Raw genomic sequence first — 22,101 nt, 5'->3', positions numbered from 1 at the left:
CATTTGAATCCTTCGACCAAGGTAGGTTTTTTCTGGCGGTGGTCGGTATTTCTCCTATCGATCGATTTCTAGCGAGCGATCCTATCGATTTCTAGTAGGGGAAGGAAAAAGAATGAGGGAATTACAAGGCGATGGGGCCGTGGGGATCCGCCAGTGCTTTAGAGGATGCTGCTATAGCGAGAGCATTCCACTGGCGGTGTCAAGATCGAGCATCAAGCTCAACGAGGAAATCGCCCGCGGTTCGTTTTAATTATTTTCTCCCTTTCCTTTTCTCCTTTTTTGATTGACGAAGAATCCCAGGTGCCGAGAGCGTCGTCTATGACGCCAGGCTGAATGAAAAGATCGTCGCAGCGAAGAAACCTCGCCTGTCCACGGCGGATGATCTCGATCGATTCCACACGGAATTGCAGCTTCTAACGTAACGTAGAATCCACACTTGTGACTAAGATCTTTATTTCCTTGCTTTGTTCTTCCAGGAAGCTAAAGCATCCAAGAATTTCTACGCTGCTTGCGGCTCATGCGCACCCTCCAGATTATCTCTTCCTGTTCAAGTTCTATGAGCATGGAAATCTCTTCCATGCTCTCCACGCTCGAGAAGTTAACTTCACTACACAACAGATGCTTAAGATCACGATCCAGCTTGGTGAGTTTTCTTTCCATTTTAATTTTTTTTTTTCTTCTTCTGATTTGGTCGAGCTCAAGTGATTTCCTTACAGCCAGTGCGTTGGAATATCTTCATTGTCATGGAATTGTGCACAGAGATGTAAAGCCAGCCAACATTCTTGTAAGTTTTTCTGCTAGCTAAACGTCTAGTAAACTTACCTTTCGTTTTGCACTAGCTTGACAACAACTGGGACGCACATCTCTCAGATTTTGGCCTTGCGTGCTACGTAGACGATTTGAAACGCCTGGACTCGACGAACTGGAAGTCGCAAGGAAAGCCAACTGGAGGCTTCCACAAGAAGAACATGGTCGGCACACTTTTATACATGGCTCCGGAAGTTCTCAACAAGGAAACTCAAACCACGAAGTCAGATGTTTATGCTTTTGCCATCACAGTCAAGTAAGCACTCGTAAATTCTAGATTTCTTCTTGAAGCTAATAGTTTTGTTTCGAACAGCGAGCTCTTCACTGGTGTAGTACCTTACACCGACAGAAAGACTGAAGCCCAGGCACACACAGTTTTGGAGATGAATTACACCGAGCAGCAACTTTCGGCCGCTATAACTTCCGAGGGCCTCAGGCCTGTTCTTGCGAGCGAGGCAAACGGCTGTCCCGTCGCACTCTCATCTCTGATAGAGCAGTCATGGCATCGTGATCCTTCTCGGCGGCCTTCTTTCGAGATTATCGTTGAGAGGCTCCAGCAAATGCTCTCGTCGCTGGAAGAAGTTCCATCGCAGGAATTCACGGTGAAAAAGCCTCCGAAGACTTCGATCCCGATGGAGAACATAGACTGGGCTGCGAGAGCACAGGATCACTGCGAGGATACCAGTGAAGTTGCTCAGCTTTGCCAGGAGTTTCGTTCCAGGGATTTGGTGTATACGCCAACTTTATCTTGGGGGATATTTCGTACGCGGGGTGGACGAGAGACAATGGAGGACAGGCATTTTTTGTTGCCAAATTTCAGTGGCTCCAAGGACATCCATGCATTCGGAGTTTTTGACGGGCACAGAGGTAAGTTTCTCTGCTAATCTTTTTTCATGTGTGAAAATTCATTCTTTTATATCAGGCTATGAAGCAGCTGAGTTTGCGTCTCGCGCAGTTCCTAGCTTTTTGCGGGGCTCATCGTCCAAGTAAGATTATCGCAGTGCACGGTTTTCTAGCTCTTTTTTTCTAACGAGCGTATATTTGCTGTAGGCCCGAAGAGGCACTGTCTCTAGCTTTTACGAGGACAGACTCGGCCTTCCAGTTTGAGGTTGAGAGCGAGAGAGGCTCGAGAGAGAACTGGAATCCAGGATGCACTGCTCTAACAGCATTGTTGATCAACGACAGAGTTTTTGTGGCCAACGCTGGAGACTGTCGAGCTCTGTTGTGTCGTGACGGCCAGCCGTTTCCTCTAAGCAAGGATCATCTTGCTAGTGATCCGATCGAGAGAACCCGAGTCGTAAACTCTGGTGGATCAGTGCAATGGCAAGTTGATACGTGGCGAGTTGGCTCTGCAGGACTCCAGGTAAGATTGAAGAAACGGGACTGCTCGGATAGATTGTCATGACAATTTTACGTTTATCAGGTGACTCGATCAATTGGTGATAACGATCTTAAACCAGCAGTGACTGCCAAGCCGGATATCACTGTGAGCTCCTTGTCAGCTGACGACGAATTCCTGGTAAGACAAGATAGCAATCTTCGTTTCAATGATAAAACCATTGCTTGAACTTCGATTTCAGGTGATGGCTACTGATGGACTATGGGACACTGTAAGCAACGAGCTTGCAATATCACTGATCAGGGACACAGTTAAAGACCCAGCAATGTGTGCGAAGAGGCTAGCCACGGAGGCTGTGGAGAGAGGAAGCCGGGACAACATAACAGTCATCGTGATCTTTCTACGTCCAGTTTCCACAATCGAGAGAATATATTAAGCTAGGAGAACATGGAAAAGTTCTTGACACCGGGTCCTCGACAATTCCAGGGCCAAATTCAACACTTGGATGCTGCTTCGGTCCAAGCCTATAAAGCTCCCAAATGTAACACTTGTAAGCAAGCTAAAAGCATTGACAATTAAAGAGCTGAATCTAGCTGACATCAGAAAAACATGTATATTGCGCAGAGGCTCATCACACTAATAAATTAAAGATATTTAATTATTGACTGGGTAAATCCAAGTAGAATAAATTTTTATGTTATTCTATATATTTAGTGATGGTTATCATCCACCACTTTTATAATTTCTAGAATATTATTTTTGATTTTTATAGTATCTTGGTTTGACATATAAAGTAAATTTAATACCTAACCCAGTTTTTGTGCAATATTTTTGTTTCCAAAATAAAATATTCACTTTGTCTATGATATCTTTTTCTTCTACCACCATAATCACATAACATAATTGTACACCAGGAGTTGAATAAATAAAACTCTTAATAGCATAGATTGTAGATATAAACAGAAAAAATAATTGAAATACAAATGTATCCTATCCTACTAGTACTATAGCAATAGTGTATAGTGTATTGAAAATAACGCTAATACACAATCCTACTAGTACTATAGTGATTTCGATACACTATTCGCAAATTCAATTGAAATATTAAAATCACATTTAATTTGTATTTTGTATTAAGCATAAATTTTGATGAAAAAAGAAAGTGGTAAAGTAACTTTTACTTTTGATGTGGTTATTTTTTTTATACTTTATCTACTTTTAGACTTTAATAACAATGACATTTTAAACCACATTTTTTGCAAATCTGACACTAAATTGAAGCGTGTTTTCATTTGATCATGCCACATTTTCTACACTTTTGAAGCTTTCTAGCTGACTCTCATACTCCATCCTCGGCCTGTACCACCACGACCAAAACAAATAGTTCACGAAGTTGATGGCTCCCATGGCAGCCAGGAGCCAGTAGAAGCTGTGGAGCCGCCCCCGGTTCATGTTCTCGGGAAGCCAGTCGGGCTTGGTTCGAGCGTTGACAAGCGACACAATGACACTGCTCAGAAAGTATCCGAATGAGAAGGAGACGTTGACAAGAGAGATCCCCATGGCTCGCATGTTTTCAGGAGATTCGGTGTAGAAGAAATCCAGGAGCCCCGCCACCGTGAAAAGCTCACCGATTCCAAACACGAGAAATTGGAAGGCCATCCAGAGGGCGTTCATTGGAAGAACAGCCGCTGGATTGTCAAGCGCATTGTTTTCGCGGGCAACTTTGAGCCGCTTGGTCTCGACAATCGCCGCGACGACCATAGAGAGTGTGCAAATAACAAGCCCGATCCCAACTCTCTGAAGGTGGCTAATGCCGCGGTCGTTCCCGGTGATCTTGCGTAGAAACGGCACCAAAAGCTGGTCGTAGAGCGGCATCAGTAAGAGGATTGCTAGAACCGGGAAGACTGCGAGCGATGCCAGGGGCATCACGAAGTGTTTGCCAATCTTACGCTCGAGCGTGGCAGCTTGCAGCAGGGTGAAGGTCTGGAGCTGGGAGAGAATGCAGCTGACGATGATGGTGCAAGCGAAGATTGGGAGTATGTTGAGCACTGCCTTGACTTCCTCGATCTGCGTGACAGAGCACAGCTTCCAGCGGGAGTGCTTCTCCTCGTCGTTTGTTCTGATGGCAGCTCTGTCAAGGAACCTTTTGAAAAGTTCATGCATGCAAAAGGTGGTGAGCAATGAAAGTTCTTTCCAAATCAGCAAATACTTACAAGAACTGGTTCGTGTGAGGGAGATGCTGCAAGTCTTCGATGGGCTGGTGGAGCTCTTCGACGGAATCAGGAGACTTGAGCTTCCACTTCCTGGCCGCTGCTACGAAAACCATGGCGATGCCGGTGATGGGGCTTCCTTTGCGTTCTTTTGCTCGGTAAGGCATGCCCATACAGACGACGAAGATGGAAACGGCCAAGACGATTGCCGGGATTCCAAATCCCCATGCAGCGCTTACCTGCTCCTGGGCGTAGGAGATCACAGTGACTGCTGGAAACGCGCCGATGCAAGTGCTGAAGAGGAACCAGTTGAAGTAGCTGAGCAGCTGCTTCTTCTGCTGCGGATCGTTCTCGTTGAACTGCACGGCCCCCAGAGTTGGAGCATTTGGCTTGATGTTTGCGAGGCCAACCGCAAGAATGTATAGCCCAAAGTAGAAGATGGCTGTTTGTTTCCCTGTTGGCCGGACGCAGCTTGGATCGAAGAGTGGACATGGAGGAGGGCTCAAGGCTGGCACTGCTGCTGAGATTGTCAATATGACACTTCCCTGGAATGGAGAAAAGAAAGTTTTAGAGATGATCATCTTTGTTAGCTAAACTTTGCGCAGCTTACAATCGTTCCAAGTATTTCTCCTATGATGATTCCTGTGAATTGGGAAATGTAGACGTCGGAGAGGTATCCACCGGCGATGGTGAGCAGCGTTGCCGTTCCGGAGAAGTCGCACAGGAGTTTGGCTCCATCGGCTGGGGAGTAATGCAGGTTGAAGATTGCGTAAGTCGATAAGTTGAGTGCCAGTGTCAAGTAGACCATGCTTTGGAGTGCTTCCGTTCCTGGAATTGAAAAACATGAGAATGCATATGTTTTGAGATCTGGATCTTTTCGTTTGTGTGTACCAAAAACGTAAGGAGCTGCCTTCCATCCTCGGAATGTGGTACTTTTATCCATTTTGGAAAGGGATTCCTTAAGAAAAGTGTGAGAACTTTATGAGAATTCTGAGAAGTCTCACTTGGGAGAGGAGGCGTTGCAAACTCACAACTCCTCCTAATGTCCAGATGGTAATTTGCTCATTTTATCATATAAAAGAGACATGTTTCTCATTGTTTCTTATTGCTTTCATTGCTATTTCCGCTTGCTGGTTGACATTTGGCTTCTTGGTTAGCTTAAAAAAGAATAGCATTGAGGATGCGACAATACTATATTGATACCGGTGAAAAATATTAATAGCGCCACCTTTGTTTTCTACTCCTTTGTCTTGCCACAAGAGCATGTTTCCAAAAAAGTTATTGATTCTCCGAGCTCATAACATCCAAATCCTGATTCTCCTTGTTTCGCAGCTCCCCGTCCGCAAGTTCTCTCCTCCGATACCACAACGCCCAAAAGACGTAGTTGATCAAGTTGGCGGTGCTAAGACACGCCAAGAGCCAGTAGAAATCGCGAAGCCTGCTCCTGTTAAGATTGTCTGGCAGCCAACCTTCGCCACCTTTCCTACGTGTGCATGCGTTCACGATGGAGACGAGCAAGGAGCTCATGAAGTAGCCAATGGCGATGGAAACGTACGCCAGCGATGTCGCCATGCTCTTGAGCCCGGCCGGAGATTCACTGTAGAAGAATTCCTGGAGGCCCACGAACGTGAACATGTCCGCGATGCCAAACGTCACGTACTGCAGTCCAAGCCAGCAGATGCTCATGGGAATAATCTCGGCTGGACGATCCAGAAGCCTGCTCGCTGTTGCTACGCGGATCCTCCTCTCCTCCACCAGAGCTGCGATGGCCATGGAGGAAACCGCGAGCAGCAGTCCAACCCCGATTCTCTGGAGGTGCGTGATGCCGTGCTCGTGTCCTGTTGCTCGTCGGATCACCGGGACGATGAGCCTGTCGTAGATCGGAACCAAAACCACCATGATCGCCAGCGGGAAAAACGGCAGCGATGCCGGCGGGATCTCGAACTTGTGCGTGACTTTTCGATCCATGGTCTTGCCTTGGGCCAGGGAGAATGTCTGGAGCTGGCCCAGCACGCAGTTCATCATGATGGTGCTCGCGAAAACGGGTATAATCCTCAGCACGATCTTGGCTTCCTCGACTTGTGTCACTGTGCATAGGTTCCACGGGATTGTGTCGTTTGTCATGGCTTTCGTGTGGACTGCTGCTCTGTCCAAGAATCTGGAAACACAGACAAAAAAGCTGGTCAGTTCTATTCGCCAATACTTGATCGTTGAAAACACTTACTTGAACTGTGGAGTGCGTTGAATATAATTGTCGACTTTGTCTCCAGATTCTTCATCCTGAATCGTCTCGTTGCTATCCAAAGGCACTGCCACTCTCCAGTTGTATAGAGCCGCTACGAAAACTCGGGCAACACTGAGCAGTGGATTCTTTCCCAGGGATGTTCTTCGGTAGAACTTGCGACCGGAAACGAAGAAAATGGTCGCCAGCAGCACTGTGCCGAGAGCTATGGCGTAGCCGCATTGGCGAGAGACGTTGTCCTGGACGTAGACGAGCGCGGTGACAGCAACGATGGCTCCCAAGCAAAAAGCGACGAAAGCACAGTTGAAGTAAGTCGATATCTCTCTTTTCTCTTTCGAGTTGGCCGTGCTGTCGAATTGATCCGCGCCGATTGCTGCTAGATTGCTCTTGACAGCTCCACTCCCAATCGCGACGAGGTAGAGTCCTAGGAAAAGAACCAGCTTTCCTGTGGCACTCGCCTCCTGGCATTCTGGACTGAGTAACGGACATGGAGGCGGCCGCAGCGCGGGAATCGAAGACGAAAGTGTCAAGAATGTAAATCCCTGTCCAGTAAAACATAAAAGATAAGAACAAGTAAAAGAAAGAGAACTCTCCTGCTTACCACAGATGCTATCGCTGCTCCAGTGCTGATTGTCCAGAACTTGCTCAAGCAGACGTCAGACAGAAATCCTCCCAGCAGAGTGAGAAGAAAAGAAGTTCCCATGAAATTGGTAACCGCGTTGGCCGCATCGGTAATGGAGAAGTGCATCGTGGTAAACATGTATGGAAACAAGTTTATCCCGACCGAAAGGAAGGCCATGTTTTCCAGTCCAATAGCAGCTGAAAGAAGAAAAACCAGAAACTACCATCAGTAGGAGCAGAGAAAACAGAAGTTCATACCGAAGATAAAAGGCGCGGACTTCCATCCTTGGGAAGCAAAGTTGGGATTCACAGAAGACATAGCTCTGGACTCGAAGTGTGATGTTCTCTTGTGACGAGCAAAAGAGAAGGCAGCGCCTCCGGTTTATATCGAGCAAACTCATGGCGGATAATACGCAGAGATGATCGTATCATTTTTCTCTACAGCACGCATTAAGGATATCACTCCCTGGAAATCGGGTACGTTGTTTCAGCCCCATTTGTGTGGTCGGTTGCGACTACTCCAGTGCGGCGCTCAGAAATGATTGCAAAGGCTGGCTGCACGTTCCGAATGGGAAATCTCAAGTCAGACCAGTGGGCTTCAATTTGATTCACAAATATTCTTTCCATTTCTTTTTTCCTTCCTGCAGCCAAAGGACAATAATTATCAGCGAAGAGGCACAGGAATGCACGGGAAAAAGTGGCACCTCGTGGATGCAGTAACACTCAATTATTCGTTGGTTTTGTTGGGAAGGCCCGTTCTTTCTACGAGTCGACTTTTCCTTCCAGCTACAAAGTGAACATAGAAACCAGTGAGCTTTCAAGCACGAAAGAGAAGATTCAAGCTCCCTGGATGATGACAAGATTCGTTCTCGAGTGGAAGGCTTGGACAGGGAACTCTATTTTGCGGATTTACGTCATTGTTCTTTTCTTTTCCTCTTGTCAGACTTGCCTATCTACACTCCCCGGAGCAATATGCCAATCGAATGGCAGTCCAGCCGAGATGCTGGCCGCATGGCTGCTCCCACTTTCCGCTATGCTCGTCCGGTTGTATCTAAACGTCTTGGTGAGATATCCCCCCCATAAGTATTGTACAAAGCCCCTGAAACGAGTCCAGTATTGTTTTATCAGGTACCACTTCCATTCTTTTTTACTCACCAGACTATGATTGATACTGCAATCACTCCCATGAAGAGTCCCGCTGTGAGCCGTGAGTTATAAAACTTTATCCACCTGCGAGGAGGGTGATCGCATCAGACGGAAAAAAAGGTAAATACACCCACCCAATCGGGATCAAACTGAAAAGGAAGGACAGCACCCCTGTTAAAAGAGAAAACGTCACAAAATACTAACTGGAGTTTAAAGGCCTACCCCATGCAAAGAACTGGAAAGCTCTCTTCCAGTCATCTTCACACCTGCAAATTGCAAAAGAAAACAGATGACGAAACAAAAAAAAAAATGCTGGAAACGAAGAAGAGAGAAAGACCAACCTAATCTCCCAAAACGCTTCGAAAGTTCTTCGAGGAGACGGTGGCTTGTCTCCAGTCCTGTAAGACTTCACAAAGTCACGGCACTTGAACATGAACTCCTCTTCGGCCTCTTCGTTCACGTATGATTTGCCGTTCTTTAGTATGCTCCCCAAGATCAAAGTACAAGTCACCATTGATATCGTCATGAGACCAACCTAAACGAGACCATCAAAGTTAAAGCTATAAAAGTACGAGTGATGTGAAATGAAAAACTCACAGCGATCGCAGTCAATACACCATAAAACGCGATCCAAACCTGTTGAAACACGGAAGCAAGAACTTCATATCTAGAGCGCGAGAGAGAAAAAAACTTACAGTTAAAACTGGATCTGGAGCTATGGTGAATTGTGTTAGAGTTACTACAGCAAAACCAGCAAACAAGGCTGCCAGATTGGAGATCGCTTTAAGCTGCTCGGACTTTTCTTCCACGTCCCTACGATTTTTCTCCACGAACCTATAAGGCAAGAGAAGAATCAAAACCGAGAGCAAGGAAAGAAAACTTGATCAAAGGAAGACTCCACACTACAACAATACAAATGAATGAGAGGATTTCACTCACCTCGTCCACAGGTAGCGCGCATTCTCCACATGCCGCTGCTCCATATCCTCATCCCTCCATCTGCGGCACTCTTTCATCGAAGCACATCAAGAAACATGAAAAAATCTCTCCAGACACAGCTCCAGGATTTCTCACCTCTGCTCGGCCTCGCGCATAGCCCGCTCTTGATTCCTACACTTGCGCTCCTCGGCCCGGTACTCGAGATCCTCGGCCCTCCACACTCTGTCCTCGGACCGCCAGCGCCGATCCTCCTCTCGCCATGTCCGCGACATGCTCGTGTCGAATGCCGTGAGCACCACCTGTGCTACGTCCAGCGCCATCGCCCGATCGATCGATCGATCGAGGATCCGAACCCTAAACCTCGAAATACTTTTTACATGGCGATTTGACTCTATTTTGAAATATAGGGTTCTGCTTCGTGGGCAAATCTAGAGCGTCCAATCACAGAGTCGTGGGCTCCTCGACTATGAGAGCTCACAATCCCTTTGCGATTGCGATCCAAGCAGCGCCATGGATGCGCCCCAGGAGCATGAAGAGCCGCCCAAGGAGCCAATTCCGCAGTGCCCGCTGCTATCGCCCTATGAGCTGGGCAAATTCAAGCTCAATCACAGGTAACATTTCTTCTCCATCGCTCCAATTCTTCTGTTCTAGCGTTGATCTTCGTCGTCTAGGGTCGTTCTCGCGCCACTGACGAGATGCCGGTCCTATGGATCCATACCGCAGCCTCACGCCGCCACATACTACGCTCAAAGGGCGACTCAAGGAGGACTTCTCATCGCTGAGGCCACTGCGGTGTCTCCCACGGGATTTGGGTGAGAAAACGTGCATGTTCTTCGCGGATTTGACCTCTTTTCTCGGATAGATTTCCTTGCACGCCAGGGGTTTTCTCCGAGGAGCAAGTGGAGGCATGGAAACCGATTGTCAAGGCAGTGCATGACAAAGGGGGCATATTTTTCTTGCAGATATGGCATGTTGGAAGAGTTTCACATACATGTAACCTCTCTCTCTCTCTCTCTCTCTCTCTCTCTCTCTCTCTCTCTCTGTGTGTGTGTGTGTGATGTTTCTAACTCTTTTTCTTTGGCCTTTGCGGCGTCTTCCAGCATATCAGCCTCACGGAGAAGCTCCTCTTTCTTCTTCCAACAAGATAGCTACGGGCAAATTGACACTTCCTTCGGGAGAAGAGAAGAGCTACTCAACTCCGAGAGCTTTGGAAACACACGAAGTTCGTGCAATCGTGCAGGACTTTCGCTTGGCTGCACGAAACGCTATAAGCGCAGGTGTTAAACTATGCTTCTTTCTTTCTAGTTTCATGGGCTAACGAAAAACTGGGTGTAGGCTTTGATGGTGTTGAGATCCATGGGGCTCACGGCTATCTGATCGACCAATTCCTGAAAAATGGTGTCAACGATAGAACGGATGAGTATGGTGGTTCTTTCGAGAATCGCTGCCGGTTTGCTCTCGAGATCGTAGAAGCCATCTCCAAAGAGATTGGCTCGGACAGGGTCGGGATACGTCTCTCACCATTCTCAAACCACTCTGGCTGTGTGGATTCCAACCCGCAGGAGCTCGGCCTCTACTTGATCCAGGCTCTAAACAGCGCCAACCTCGTCTACGTCCACTTGGTTGAGCCAAGAGTGAACTTTGGCTGTCCGAATGATGCACACACACTCTGGCCGATAGTACGAGCTTACAAGGGGAAGGTTTTGATCGCCGGTGGATACAACAGGGAGGATGGAAATGAGGCACTGAGAGCCGAGAAGGCTTCCATGGTTGTCTATGGCAGACATTTCCTGGCGAATCCAGACTTGGTGAAACGATTCAAGCTTAAGGCACCACTAAACAAGTATGATCGCCGGACTTTCTACATCCAAGATCCTGTGGTTGGATACACTGACTATCCTTTCCTTGAAGATTAAGAAAATGATAGCTAATAAAAGTATTAGTTGGAGATAAAACATGTTTTAAAAAAATAGAAGATTCTCTTGCAATAGGGAGCAATTTAGCCTTGCATCAACCATGGCTTACGAACTGATCCAGATGCACGTTTGATCTCCTATATTATTAACAACAATATGCCCCGATGGCTCAATGCACATAACATAGAGAAGACCACACCCACGCCCACAATTCTTGTTATTGCTCCACATAACCTTTCGATTTTCATCATAAACAACCAGGTTGCCATCCACTTGTAGCCTCAGGTAACATCCTCTCCCCCAGTTTTGCGTGTTGGTTGCCCACACCACCTGATTCCCAAGGTATAAAACAAGGTTGCAATCTCTTTGCATTCGGAGAAAATAGACTCCATCGGCCGATTCAAGATAGCCATCAGATGTCTGAATCCTCGCCCCCACTCAACATGCAGGACTTATAAACCCAACAGTCTGGTATGTGCTCATCATCGTCGCCAGGACCATCCAAAATCTCCGGAACACTCTCGAGTCGTAAATAATCAATGCTTTTTGTACGATTTGCATGGTCGTGAGCTAGTATCTTAACAGATTCTGAATCAGATTCTTCATGGACAATGTACCTGATCGAGAGCCTCTCGTGAATAATCTCCATGGAAGCATAATTTAGCTTTGTCATCTGAAGGTCAGTAAGAACATGGTAGAGATTCATGAGGCCCATCATCAGCCTTGTGCCGGGCCTCTGGACAATCCCCAGTGAGGGGAAGATGCTACACATGAGAAGCTCACCAAAAAGATTCCTCCACGTCTCGGCTATACCGACGGTTATGGAGACTAGACGGCCTTCGACCTCCAGAGTGTGATCTCCGAATGTAATTCCAGCTGAATACGTCTCGACCCTGGAGATTCTCATGATGAGCTCCACAATCTTGCGGAAGATCACTGCCCGGCTAGAAGCAAGGATGCTTTGGGGGCCATGCGGCCGAACTATCAAAGAAACACCAGTCGAGAGAATTGACACCATAAGAGCAGCAACAATGAAGGTGGCGATTTTCATTCTCTTCTGATCCCGACTTTGTACGATTGAAGAGAGAAGCGTTGCAGCCATTTTTATTTTGACCGCTCTTGCCATTTCTAAGCGTCAAATGTGCGGATATACGTTTATTTGCCAGGAAAGTCAAAGTCTACATGAGTTTCTTGACAGAGCGGTTCTTCTAAGCAAGGAGACAACTATTCATGAACTTCTTTGTTTTGTCTGTCTGCCATAAACGAAGTGGGTTTGGGGGAAGCATTTTTGCTCTTCAGTGTGAATCATCTCGTGCTCCAGCGAACGAACGAGCAGAACGATTGATCGATCCATGTCCGGGCTTGGAGGTCATGTTTCTTTTGCTTTCTCTATTCCATTGTTTTGATCATCTTTCTTGGCTTCTTTCCATTTCTAATTTCATCTTTGCTTTGTTTTACTTCCACATTTGTCGGCTCTTGCAAATTCCTGCATGGATTCAAGCTGCTCATTGCATTTGATCCGTACTTGGTGAGAAAGCTCAAACACCATTTGCAAGACCGCGCAGGCATTAGTTGATACAATTGGGGCAAACGCCCCCTGCGTTCTCGCTTGGCAGAGCCTACTGCGATCCTCCATGGTCGCTTGCCTAGATTCGATAGATTCTAGCAGAGATAAAGATATTCCACTATCAAGGATATTCTCCAGAGATCGTCTTGAGCTGGGGATTGCCCTCACCCCAACATCTTTCTTTCTGAATCCTGGCATCAATTTCTTAAAATCTCTCAGGGGAGCTGGCTGGATCAAGACTGGAGCAATCGTGACGCGATGTTGCGATGATCCTCGGTGGTGGCTCATGACCAAATCCTAATTAAAAGATGGTGTCAACCATAGAACGGACGAGTATGCTGCTTTGCTCTCAAGATTGTGCCAAAGAGATTGGCTGGGACACAGGCTCACAAGGATTCCAACCCCCGGTGGATACAAGAGGAAATGGAAATGAGGCACTGAGGCCTCATTTTCATTCCCTTGGTGAAACGAAGCATAGTGGAATAGGCCTAAATAAAAGTGGAGATGAACTGTTAATCTCTGGTTTCTAAATCTTTGCAACGACTTATGAACTGATCCAGATGCACGTTTGATGTCCTATGTCATTCACAACAATATGCCCTGATGGCTCAACACACATAGCATAGAGAAGACCGCACCCACGCCCACAATTCTTATTGTTGCTCCACATAGCCTCCCCATTCTCATCATAAACAACCAGGTTGCCATCCCCTTGTAGCCTCAGGTGACACCCTTTCCCCAAGTTTTGCGTGTTGCTTGCCCACACTGCCTGATTCCCAAGATATAAAACAAGGTTGCAATCTCTTTGCATTCGGAGAAAATAGACTCCATCGGCCGATTCAAGATAGCCATCAGTGTCGATGCGTGAGATGTCTGAATCCTCGCCCCCACTCACCATGCATGACTTATAAACCCAACAGTCTGGTATGTGCTCATCATCGTCGCCAGGACCATCCAAAAGCTCCGGAACACTCTCGAGTCGTAAATAATCAGCGCTTTTTGTGCGATTTACATGGTAGTGATCTAGTATCCTAACAGATTCTGAATCAGATTCTTCAAGGACAGTGTACCTGATCGAGAGCCTCTCGTGAATAATCTCCATGGAAGCATAGTTTTCCTTTGTTAATTCTAGATCGGCAAGAACATGGTAGAGCTTCATGAAGCCCATCATCAGCCTTGTGCCGGGTTTCTGGATAATTCCCAGTGAGGGAAAGATGCTACACATGAGAAGCTCGCCAAAAAGACTCCTCCATGTCTCGGCTACACTGACGGTTATGGAGACTAGACGGCCTTCGACTTGTAGAGTGAGATCTCCAATTGATATTCCAGCTGAATATGTATGGACCCTGGAGACTTCTTCCATGATGACTTCCACAATCTTGCGGAAGATCACTGCCCGGCTAGCAGAAAGAATGCTTTGGGGACCATGCCGACGAAGGATCAAAGATCCAACACCCATTGAGAGGATTGCCAAAACAAGAGCAGCAGTAACGAAAGCAGTGATTTTCATTTTTTTTTTTTTCTGATCCCGGATTGCATGAAAGACGAGAGAAGCCCCAGTCATTTTTATTGTCACCTCTCTTGTCTTGATTTATTCAAATGTGCGGATATACTTTTATTCTGCCAGGAAAGTCAATAATTAATAAAAAGCAAAGAAAGAAATTAGTCAGGTGCGTAAAAGTCAAGGAAGGAAAACTTCAAGGTTAGAGATATTTTTCCTCCAATTTGTCAGTTTTAATCTGGTTCCCGGCCAAGTGCTGGAAGAGGACGAGGCCAATGTCTATAACCATGGTGTTCAACCATGAAAACTGACCTTGGAGTTCGTTTCTTTTCAAGAGGTTGATATATACATGGATTTGAACTGAGCTTTCCAAATCAAAATATCAACCACCATGGCTTGGGACCTTAATTTCAACAAATGACTGTAGCAAACATGAAATTGTCAAATTGTAGCTACACCAAACATGAAACTTTTAGGAGATTATCTAGCCATACATATATCTGGGTATTGATCTTGTCATGGACTAATTATGGCGACCACCACTATGATCATCTTCTCGAGTGTTTTTTCATGCTTGATCATTGCAGTGGAGTGGATTTTATGGCGCGATAGAAATCTTCCGGCTGGTCCATTCTTGGCGTCTTATAAGATGCCTCCTCTCACTCCGTCAACCCATTCATCGCTACTTCGCAAAGCTTGGAGAGAAGTATGGCCCCCTTGTCTACCTCAGGGCTGGAACGCTCTCTTTGGTGGTGGTAAGAAACTCCGAGATGGCGAGAGAAATCTTCAAGATCCACGACCTGGAATTCTCCCACAGGCCACAGACGACATTTGCAAGGAACTTCAGCTTTGGCTACAAAGACGTAGCTCCATTCCAGGAGAGCATTTTCCTGGACGAGGACAATGGAACATCTCTTGCAAACTTGTAAATGGAAAGGATTCTTTCATCCTTAAATGAAATAATTAAGCTAATTGGTAAAATTCCCCAAGAACCCTAATTTCTGATTTCCATGGAGGGATTCGTGAGGGGCGGCGACGAATCCACATCCAGTGGCGCGGCATTCCAAGAAAAGGAGCGGCGGAGCGGAAGGGACTCGCGGCAGCACGCCAGGATCTCCGATTCGAACATCGGATTCCAGGTATGTGTTCTACGCAGGGATTTGGAGGTCGATTTGATCGATTGTTGTTGTTTGATCGGCTGTAGCTCCTGAAGAAGGCGGGATGGAAAGAGGGCACCGGACTCGGTGTTGCGGAGCAAGGGCAGCTAAATCCGCTAGAAACGCATCAGAAGCTCGATAAGCGGGGGATTGGGGCCGAGAGGAGGAAGAAAGAAAAGAAGATTGATACAGGGCAGGCAGTGGAGGAGGCGAATTCCAAGCCAAAGCCAAAGAAGAAGATCGTTTCCAAGGCTGCCAAGAGAGTTGCCGTGGAGGAAGCCAAGTTTCGCGAACAGGAGTTTGCCATAGCGTTTTATCGAGAGTGGGACTATTGAAGGTGAGAATGATTTGTTTGGATCGATCGATCGATGGTTTGTACTGATTTTCGTGACGATCTAGCGTGACAGGATCAGTGTCGCTGCGAGCTCTTTAGATTTGGATCGATGTTCCAAGCAGAAAAGAAGAACTTGAGGTGAGTGATTCTTTTTCTCGCTTGTTTTTTTGTTGTCACAAGTGAAGATCGATGCAGTAAAATCGCTTGAATCGATTGAAACAACGTTGCCGAAGCGAATTTCTCCATCTCTGTAAATTTTCCCGAATTGCGATCGAGCAAAGATCGATGCAGTTAAATCGCTCGATTGAATCGATTGGAACATTTTTTATCTCTGTAAAATTTTTTGAGTTAATTCAAGAGAATATTCTACGTGTAAAACCCTCCAGAAACCTCTAGCATTTTCTTGCTAGCTACTCCACCTTGTGATGAGAGTTTAGGGTTTCGGCAATGCAGGGACGAGCGCTCGGGCGAGCGCTGCGAGCGGCCGAGGAGCTGCTGCCACAGGCTCGATGTATTGGCGCCTCGCGAAATCTGGTGTCGATTAGCTCTAGAAATCACACAGGATCGATTGCAGAGGTAGATGATTTCGGGAGAGGTATTGCCGCGCACAGGGTTTCTTCCCGATTCTGGTCTGACAGCCTCTACCGACGAGGCGTCCTATGGTCGCTGGATCACAGGCGAGGCTTCCATGGCACCTCACGCTTGGAATCGCCGGTCACTGTGAGTGTTCTCTTTCTTAGTTCTCTTAAGAGTTTCTTCTCTTTCTTTCTTGGCAGCTTTCTGCCAAGGATTTCACAAACATGGCTTGGCAAGCTGTGGTTTCGGCCGTGGAAGTGGCGCAAACTAGCAGACAACAGGTTGTGGAAACCGAGCATCTTCTCAAGGCTTTGCTGGAGCAGAAAAATGGGCTTGCTCGAAGGATTTTCACCAAGGCCGGGATTGATAATTCGGCTCTTTTGCAAGCTACTGAGCGATACATCGACCGGCAGCCCAAGGTATTTACCTCGGACGAATTTTTTCCTTCTCTACATGCAGACATTCTTATTTCCTTCGGATGTAGGTGACAGGAAACATATCCGGTGCTATGGTCGGCCAGAGTCTTGAAACCTTGCTTGATCGAGCCAAGGTTCACATGGACGATTTTGGAGATACTTACACGTCAATCGAGCATTTAGTTCTTGCACTCGCGGAAGACATTCGCATTGGGAAGGAGCTGTTTGGGCAGTTCGGTCTCAATGCCAAGGCTACTAAAGATGCGATCAATGCCATCCGAGGGTCACAGAAGGTTACTGATCAAGGTTCGTTGTTTTCTTTGTAAATTGTTTCAACACTCTCGTTGTTTGTTTCCTGTTCCAGCCCCTGAAAACAAGTACGAGGCATTAGAGAAATTTGGAGTGGATTTGACGGAGATGGCCCGCCAGGGAAAGCTTGATCCGGTTATTGGTCGCGATGACGAAATTCGACGGTGCATTCAAATATTGTGCCGGCGAACCAAGAACAATCCTGTGGTGATTGGAGAGCCTGGTGTAGGCAAGACTGCTATAGCAGAAGGGTATGGAAGTCGTTTGTTTGCTTCTTTTTGACTTCCTGCCATTCTTTCCAGTCTTGCTCAGCGTATAGTTCAAGGAGACGTACCCGAGGCCCTTGCCAACCGGAAGGTATGTTTATGCCGCTAGCGGAACCATTATTTCATTTTACCATTGTTCAAATGCAGCTGATATCACTGGACTTAGGAGCGTTGATCGCAGGAGCGAAGTTTCAAGGAGAATTTGAAGACCGATTGAAAGCTGTTCTGAAAGAAGTGAAGGAGTCGGAGGGGTACATTGTTCTTTTCATCGATGAAATCCACATGGTCGTCGGTGCAGGTAATTTGTGTCTGCAATTTTGCATTTACGACTGCAAACATGGTACTCCTGTTTTTTTTTTAGGTGCGACCTCGGGAGCAATGGATGCTGGCAACTTGCTAAAGCCAATGCTGGGCCGTGGTGAATTGAGGTGCATTGGTGCCACGACAATTAAGGAATATCGCAAGTATCTTGAGAAGGATGCAGCTCTGGAAAGACGATTCCAGCAAGTTTATGTCCCCGAGCCCGCCGTGGAAGATACGATATCCATTCTTCGTGGTTTGCGAGAGAAATACGAGCTTCACCACGGAGTAAAAATCTCAGACAACGCTTTAGTTGAGGCTGCTGTGCTTTCCTCTCGTTATATCAGCGACCGTTTCTTACCCGACAAAGGTATATCAATTTCGTAACTCATCTCCTGGATTACTTATTTTTTACCTGTACCATAGCCATTGATCTTGTTGACGAGGCCGCCGCAAAGCTAAAGATGGAGAGGACGTCGAAACCGACTGCTCTAGACGAGATTGATCGGGCTATCATCAAGCTGGAGATGGAGCGGTTGTCTCTTGAGCACGACAATGATAAAGCATCCCGCGAGAGGCTGCAGAAGCTAGAAGCAGAGCTAGCATCTCTCAAAGAGAAGCAAAAGGCTTTGCAGCAGCAATGGGAGATGGAAAAGTCGATCATGACACGCATCAACTCGTGCAAAGAAGAGGTACACATGTTTTCCTCAATTTTTTTGGACCGTAAAACAGGAATCAAAATTGTGCTTGTGCTTGGCAGATTGATCGTGTCAATCTCGAAATCCAACAGGCCGAGAGAGACTACGACCTTAACAGAGCTGCCGAGCTCAAATACGGCGTCCTCATCAACTTGCAAAAGCAACTCAAAGAGACCGAGGGCGAGCTTGCAACGTACAGAAAGTCCGAGAAAACAATGCTGCGAGAGGAGATCACTGCCGACGATATCGCCGAGATAGTCAGCAAGTGGACAAAAATTCCAGTCTCGAGGCTGCTCCAGTCCGAGATGGAGAAGCTGCTCCAACTCGACGATCACTTGCACAAACGCTTGATCGGCCAAGACCCCGCAGTGAAAGCCGTGGCCGATGCTATACGCCGTTCCAGGGCTGGACTCTCGGATCCAAACCGTCCCATCGCCAGCTTCATGTTTATGGGACCGACTGGAGTTGGGAAAACGGAGCTGGCCAAAGCTCTAGCCGAGTACCTGTTCGACACGGACAAAGCGCTGCTGAGATTCGACATGAGCGAGTACATGGAGAAACATGCCGTGTCCCGGCTCATTGGCGCACCTCCGGGATACGTGGGATACGAAGAAGGCGGGCAGCTGACCGAGAGCGTCCGCCGGCGGCCTTACTCGGTGGTTCTCTTCGACGAGATCGAAAAGGCTCACGGGGACGTTTTCAACATCTTCCTCCAGATACTCGACGATGGCCGCGTGACGGACTCCCAGGGCCGGACAGTGAACTTCACCAACACGGTGGTGATCATGACGTCCAACCTCGGCTCGCAGCACATCCTCGACGCTCTCAAATCGTCGGGCAACAAGAAGGCGGCATATCAGGCGATGAAGGAGACGGTGATGGAAGTGGCTCGCTCCACCTTCCGGCCAGAGTTCATGAACAGGGTGGATGAGTTCATCGTGTTCCAGCCCCTGGACGTGGATCAGATCCAAAACATCGTCAAGCTCCAGGTAAGTTGTGTTTTTGTGATCAGGCAGTTTATGATCTTCGCTTTTTTCTCTAGCTGCAAAACGTGGAGAAGAGACTCCAACACCGCAAGATCTCTTTGAAGATCACGGACGATGCGGTGCAGGTGTTTGCCAAGCTTGGATATGATCCAAACTATGGCGCCAGGCCGGTGAAGCGAGTGATCCAGCAGTACGTGACCAACGAGCTGGCCAAAGGGATTTTGAGGGGCGACTTCAAGGAGGAGGACACGGTGCTCATCACGAGTGAGGACGGGAAGCTGGCCATGAAAAAATGGTCGCCCTCTCAACACGAAGTTGCTGCTCTAGCATAAAATAAATTTTTTTTTTTTGTTTGCTACATTTTAAGTCATTTTTGTTTTGCTACATTTTGTTTGCTACCCTTTTGAGCTTCCCTCAGCTGAGCAGCAGCAGCTGTACCTGATGCATATTAGCTTTTTATACTTGTTCTTGAATGTGTCAAGCCGTACTGGATGGCAAATCTATAGAGCTGAGAGCTCGGACCGTTCTAGTTCCTCCTGGTTAGCGGGAGGGATGGGTCACACCTGGAAAAAAAAAAATGAAACATTCAGTGACTTTGCAAAAGAAAAGTCTCCTGAAGCTGGGAATCACACATCACCATGCTCCAGTTCTACTACAGGACCCTGTGCCATTTTGTTAGTAATGGCGTTCAAAAGAATTAAGAAACATGAAGAATTTATCGTGAGTACACTATAGTTGTGCTCCCCTGGTTTGTGTGAGAGCGGCATTGCAGGGGGAATGTAGACACTTTAACACAATGAAATTCAAGGGGAGATTTGCAGATTCGCTCAACACCTCGTGGATAAAGCCTGGTGTAGAGAAGCTACATGGTGGCACAGCCGATGGTGGTCCAATAACTTTCAGCTGGTTTCATGCGAGTCAGAGTCCGAAAGTCACTAGGGAACAGGTACAAGGGTGTCTGCTCAGTGGGTTACTTTCTTTCGATGGAGAAGCGATGTCTTTCCTAGCCTTGTCCAATAGCAAGGAAAGCATTCGATTGGCTGCCAAAACATCATTTTGATTTTTTATGGAAACCAGGGTTGGCATGGAGATAGGCTAGTTTAAAAAACATTTTGTACAAAAATCTAGATTTTGCCATTACATTAAAGGTAAAATTAAAAATACTTATCACACGTTTTGTGAGCCCGCTTATACTTCACAACCACTTCCTGTAAAGGTTATTGTTGGCAATTACATGTTGATAATCTGATCCAACTTTGAAGATAAGGATTAAGTTGGCAAGAATAATTAATACTATAGTGATGAGAAGGTTGGGTATGAGAAAGGTGATAGTGATGAAAAGAATTTAAAGCAATAGCAAGAGCAGTAATAAAATCATTTATAAGATCAAATGCTAGAGGAAATAAAAATAATCAATGATAATGAAAGCTATAATTAACAAAGAATGAAGAGTGAAGCATTAAAGAATGCTAAAAATTATTATAAGCAAATTTAGTAGAAAGAAGTGAATCAACTCAATCATTTTGTTAATAGGAAATATAGCATTAAAGATATTGCTCAAAATTTTGAATAGTATAACCCATCAATCTAAATATAGTAGTTTATAGCTTCCTTGAATGAAGGAAAGATATTAATCCCAAAAGGTAGAAATAAACTAAAGCCTTTTATTACTGATAAGGAGAGTTTGATGTTAAAGATCAAATGTAAAATTAATAAATGAGGGTGTGAGATCGAGTAAGAGCATTGTGTAATATAATCATAAATTAAAACGGGATAGTGATATAACCATTAAGCTTGACACCAATTGAGGACATGTGTAAAAAACCAAAACTAAAGGTTTTTATGATCATTGTAGATAGTAGTTACATAGGGAGAATTTTCAAAAAAATAACACTAAACTTAAAAAAAGTTTATAATTGTAAGTAGTTCTTTGTTGAAGATGTTTTAATTAATTTTTGTAGTTGTATACTTTTAAGAGTGGAATGCAATTGGGTGATGTATAATATTTGGTCCCTCTTATGATAAGATAACATCTTTAGAATATTTAAAAACATAAGGAACACTTTTTCCCAATATCCCTTTTTTAGTCCTTATTAAGTCTTTTTCTGTCTATGGTTGTGCTTGCTAACACTGCCACTAAGTTAAAGCTCAAATACCCGACTACTAAGTCTCATTGACATTTTAGACTTCCTTGCTACATGACCATATCTTTGGTCACTACATAAGAGTCCTTTTTTTTTTATAGTCTAAAACTTTGGGATGATATTTCGAAACACTACAACCCAACATGAGCATTATAGGTACTCTCCCCACCTTTTGCCTTTAAGTGGCTTATCCATGTGGTTAGAGAAAGGTTTCAATAACCCACGCTAGGTATCCAAATAAATAATGCTATCCACAATTAAATTAAAAGTATTGACCATTTAATCTCTTGAGGGAGCTAAAGTTGGCTTTTGAACATTTCACCAAGTTACTTCATTTGTCTATTCATATTCCTTTTAACTTTGGACTCCTCAATGGTTATATCATCACCTATTATGTGGGTATAACTTTTTTGGGTCACACTAGCCTTTCTTAGCCAAATTAATTCAACTAAAGTCCAACCCTCACACTCTTCCTATTATATTTTTGGAACCCCTTGCAACCCCTACCCCCCCCCCGCCCCCCCCTCTTTGGGGGATGATTGCTTTGGACTTCCATCCCACAATCTATATTAGTATTTGGATTTAGTCTTAGATTTGGATTTGGACTTGGATTCAATCTTGGTTTTG

At 45.9% G+C, this 22,101-nt stretch overlaps 7 protein-coding genes across 10 annotated transcripts; 4 read left to right on the top strand and 3 right to left on the bottom strand.

Annotated features, from left to right (window-relative positions):
* Positions 1 to 85: 85 nt before the first annotated feature.
* LOC9653540 (protein kinase and PP2C-like domain-containing protein) lies at positions 86 to 2,807 on the top strand. Its single transcript, XM_024683414.1, has 10 exons — positions 86 to 239; positions 301 to 418; positions 477 to 643; positions 717 to 784; positions 840 to 1,063; positions 1,121 to 1,674; positions 1,730 to 1,793; positions 1,858 to 2,170; positions 2,231 to 2,326; positions 2,388 to 2,807. The coding sequence occupies exons 1-10, from the start codon at positions 113 to 115 to the stop codon at positions 2,580 to 2,582; spliced, it is 1,926 nt and encodes a 641-aa protein (XP_024539182.1). The 5' UTR covers positions 86 to 112; the 3' UTR covers positions 2,583 to 2,807.
* Positions 2,808 to 3,442: 635 nt separating this feature from the next.
* Positions 3,443 to 5,299, bottom strand: LOC9653539 (protein NRT1/ PTR FAMILY 4.5). Its single transcript, XM_002978370.2, has 3 exons — positions 4,967 to 5,299; positions 4,360 to 4,901; positions 3,443 to 4,277 (listed from the first exon to the last, which is right to left on the bottom strand). Exons 1-3 carry the CDS (start codon positions 5,297 to 5,299, stop codon positions 3,443 to 3,445), a joined length of 1,710 nt encoding a protein of 569 aa, XP_002978416.2.
* Positions 5,300 to 5,431: 132 nt separating this feature from the next.
* Positions 5,432 to 8,040, bottom strand: LOC9653538 (protein NRT1/ PTR FAMILY 4.3). The gene is made up of 5 exons (XM_002978369.2): positions 7,924 to 8,040; positions 7,478 to 7,860; positions 7,200 to 7,417; positions 6,581 to 7,140; positions 5,432 to 6,514 (listed from the first exon to the last, which is right to left on the bottom strand). The coding sequence occupies exons 2-5, from the start codon at positions 7,536 to 7,538 to the stop codon at positions 5,635 to 5,637; spliced, it is 1,719 nt and encodes a 572-aa protein (XP_002978415.2). The 5' UTR covers positions 7,539 to 7,860; positions 7,924 to 8,040; the 3' UTR covers positions 5,432 to 5,634.
* On the bottom strand, positions 8,014 to 9,662 carry LOC9653726. Of its 2 annotated transcripts, XM_024683352.1 has the most exons (9): positions 9,440 to 9,662; positions 9,305 to 9,364; positions 9,061 to 9,199; positions 8,963 to 9,001; positions 8,707 to 8,900; positions 8,588 to 8,631; positions 8,500 to 8,536; positions 8,375 to 8,449; positions 8,014 to 8,318 (listed from the first exon to the last, which is right to left on the bottom strand). In XM_024683352.1, exons 1-9 carry the CDS (start codon positions 9,622 to 9,624, stop codon positions 8,159 to 8,161), a joined length of 933 nt encoding a protein of 310 aa, XP_024539120.1. In that variant the 5' UTR covers positions 9,625 to 9,662; the 3' UTR covers positions 8,014 to 8,158. The 2 variants fall into 2 exon arrangements, with proteins under 2 accessions (XP_024539120.1, XP_024539121.1); XM_024683353.1 differs by lacking the exon at positions 8,014 to 8,318 and having other exon boundaries at positions 8,436 to 8,449; positions 8,500 to 8,514.
* Positions 9,663 to 9,738: 76 nt separating this feature from the next.
* On the top strand, positions 9,739 to 11,292 carry LOC9653537 (putative 12-oxophytodienoate reductase 11). The gene is made up of 5 exons (XM_002978526.2): positions 9,739 to 9,915; positions 9,976 to 10,116; positions 10,167 to 10,297; positions 10,405 to 10,581; positions 10,640 to 11,292. The coding sequence occupies exons 1-5, from the start codon at positions 9,815 to 9,817 to the stop codon at positions 11,218 to 11,220; spliced, it is 1,131 nt and encodes a 376-aa protein (XP_002978572.1). The 5' UTR covers positions 9,739 to 9,814; the 3' UTR covers positions 11,221 to 11,292.
* Positions 11,293 to 15,293: 4,001 nt separating this feature from the next.
* On the top strand, positions 15,294 to 16,157 carry LOC9653724 (protein PXR1). Of its 3 annotated transcripts, none has more exons than XM_024683356.1 (4): positions 15,294 to 15,427; positions 15,493 to 15,782; positions 15,853 to 15,917; positions 15,975 to 16,157. In XM_024683356.1, the coding sequence occupies exons 1-2, from the start codon at positions 15,299 to 15,301 to the stop codon at positions 15,778 to 15,780; spliced, it is 417 nt and encodes a 138-aa protein (XP_024539124.1). In that variant the 5' UTR covers positions 15,294 to 15,298; the 3' UTR covers positions 15,781 to 15,782; positions 15,853 to 15,917; positions 15,975 to 16,157. The 3 variants fall into 3 exon arrangements, with proteins under 3 accessions (XP_024539124.1, XP_002978571.1, XP_024539122.1); XM_002978525.2 differs by having other exon boundaries at positions 15,845 to 15,917; XM_024683354.1 differs by having other exon boundaries at positions 15,845 to 15,917; positions 15,965 to 16,157.
* A 59-nt stretch (positions 16,158 to 16,216) lies between these two features.
* Positions 16,217 to 19,719, top strand: LOC9653723 (chaperone protein ClpB3, chloroplastic). The gene is made up of 10 exons (XM_002978524.2): positions 16,217 to 16,499; positions 16,556 to 16,774; positions 16,840 to 17,077; positions 17,136 to 17,331; positions 17,383 to 17,437; positions 17,494 to 17,644; positions 17,708 to 18,016; positions 18,073 to 18,338; positions 18,407 to 19,333; positions 19,387 to 19,719. Exons 1-10 carry the CDS (start codon positions 16,227 to 16,229, stop codon positions 19,660 to 19,662), a joined length of 2,910 nt encoding a protein of 969 aa, XP_002978570.2. The 5' UTR covers positions 16,217 to 16,226; the 3' UTR covers positions 19,663 to 19,719.
* Positions 19,720 to 22,101: the final 2,382 nt, after the last annotated feature.

The sequence above is a fragment of the Selaginella moellendorffii genome, unplaced genomic scaffold (assembly GCF_000143415.4).
Source record: "Selaginella moellendorffii unplaced genomic scaffold, v1.0 SELMOscaffold_37, whole genome shotgun sequence".
NCBI lineage: Eukaryota > Viridiplantae > Streptophyta > Lycopodiopsida > Selaginellales > Selaginellaceae > Selaginella > Selaginella moellendorffii.
Note: the sequence above shows the minus strand (reverse complement) of the source record. Positions and strands in the feature narration are given on the sequence as shown.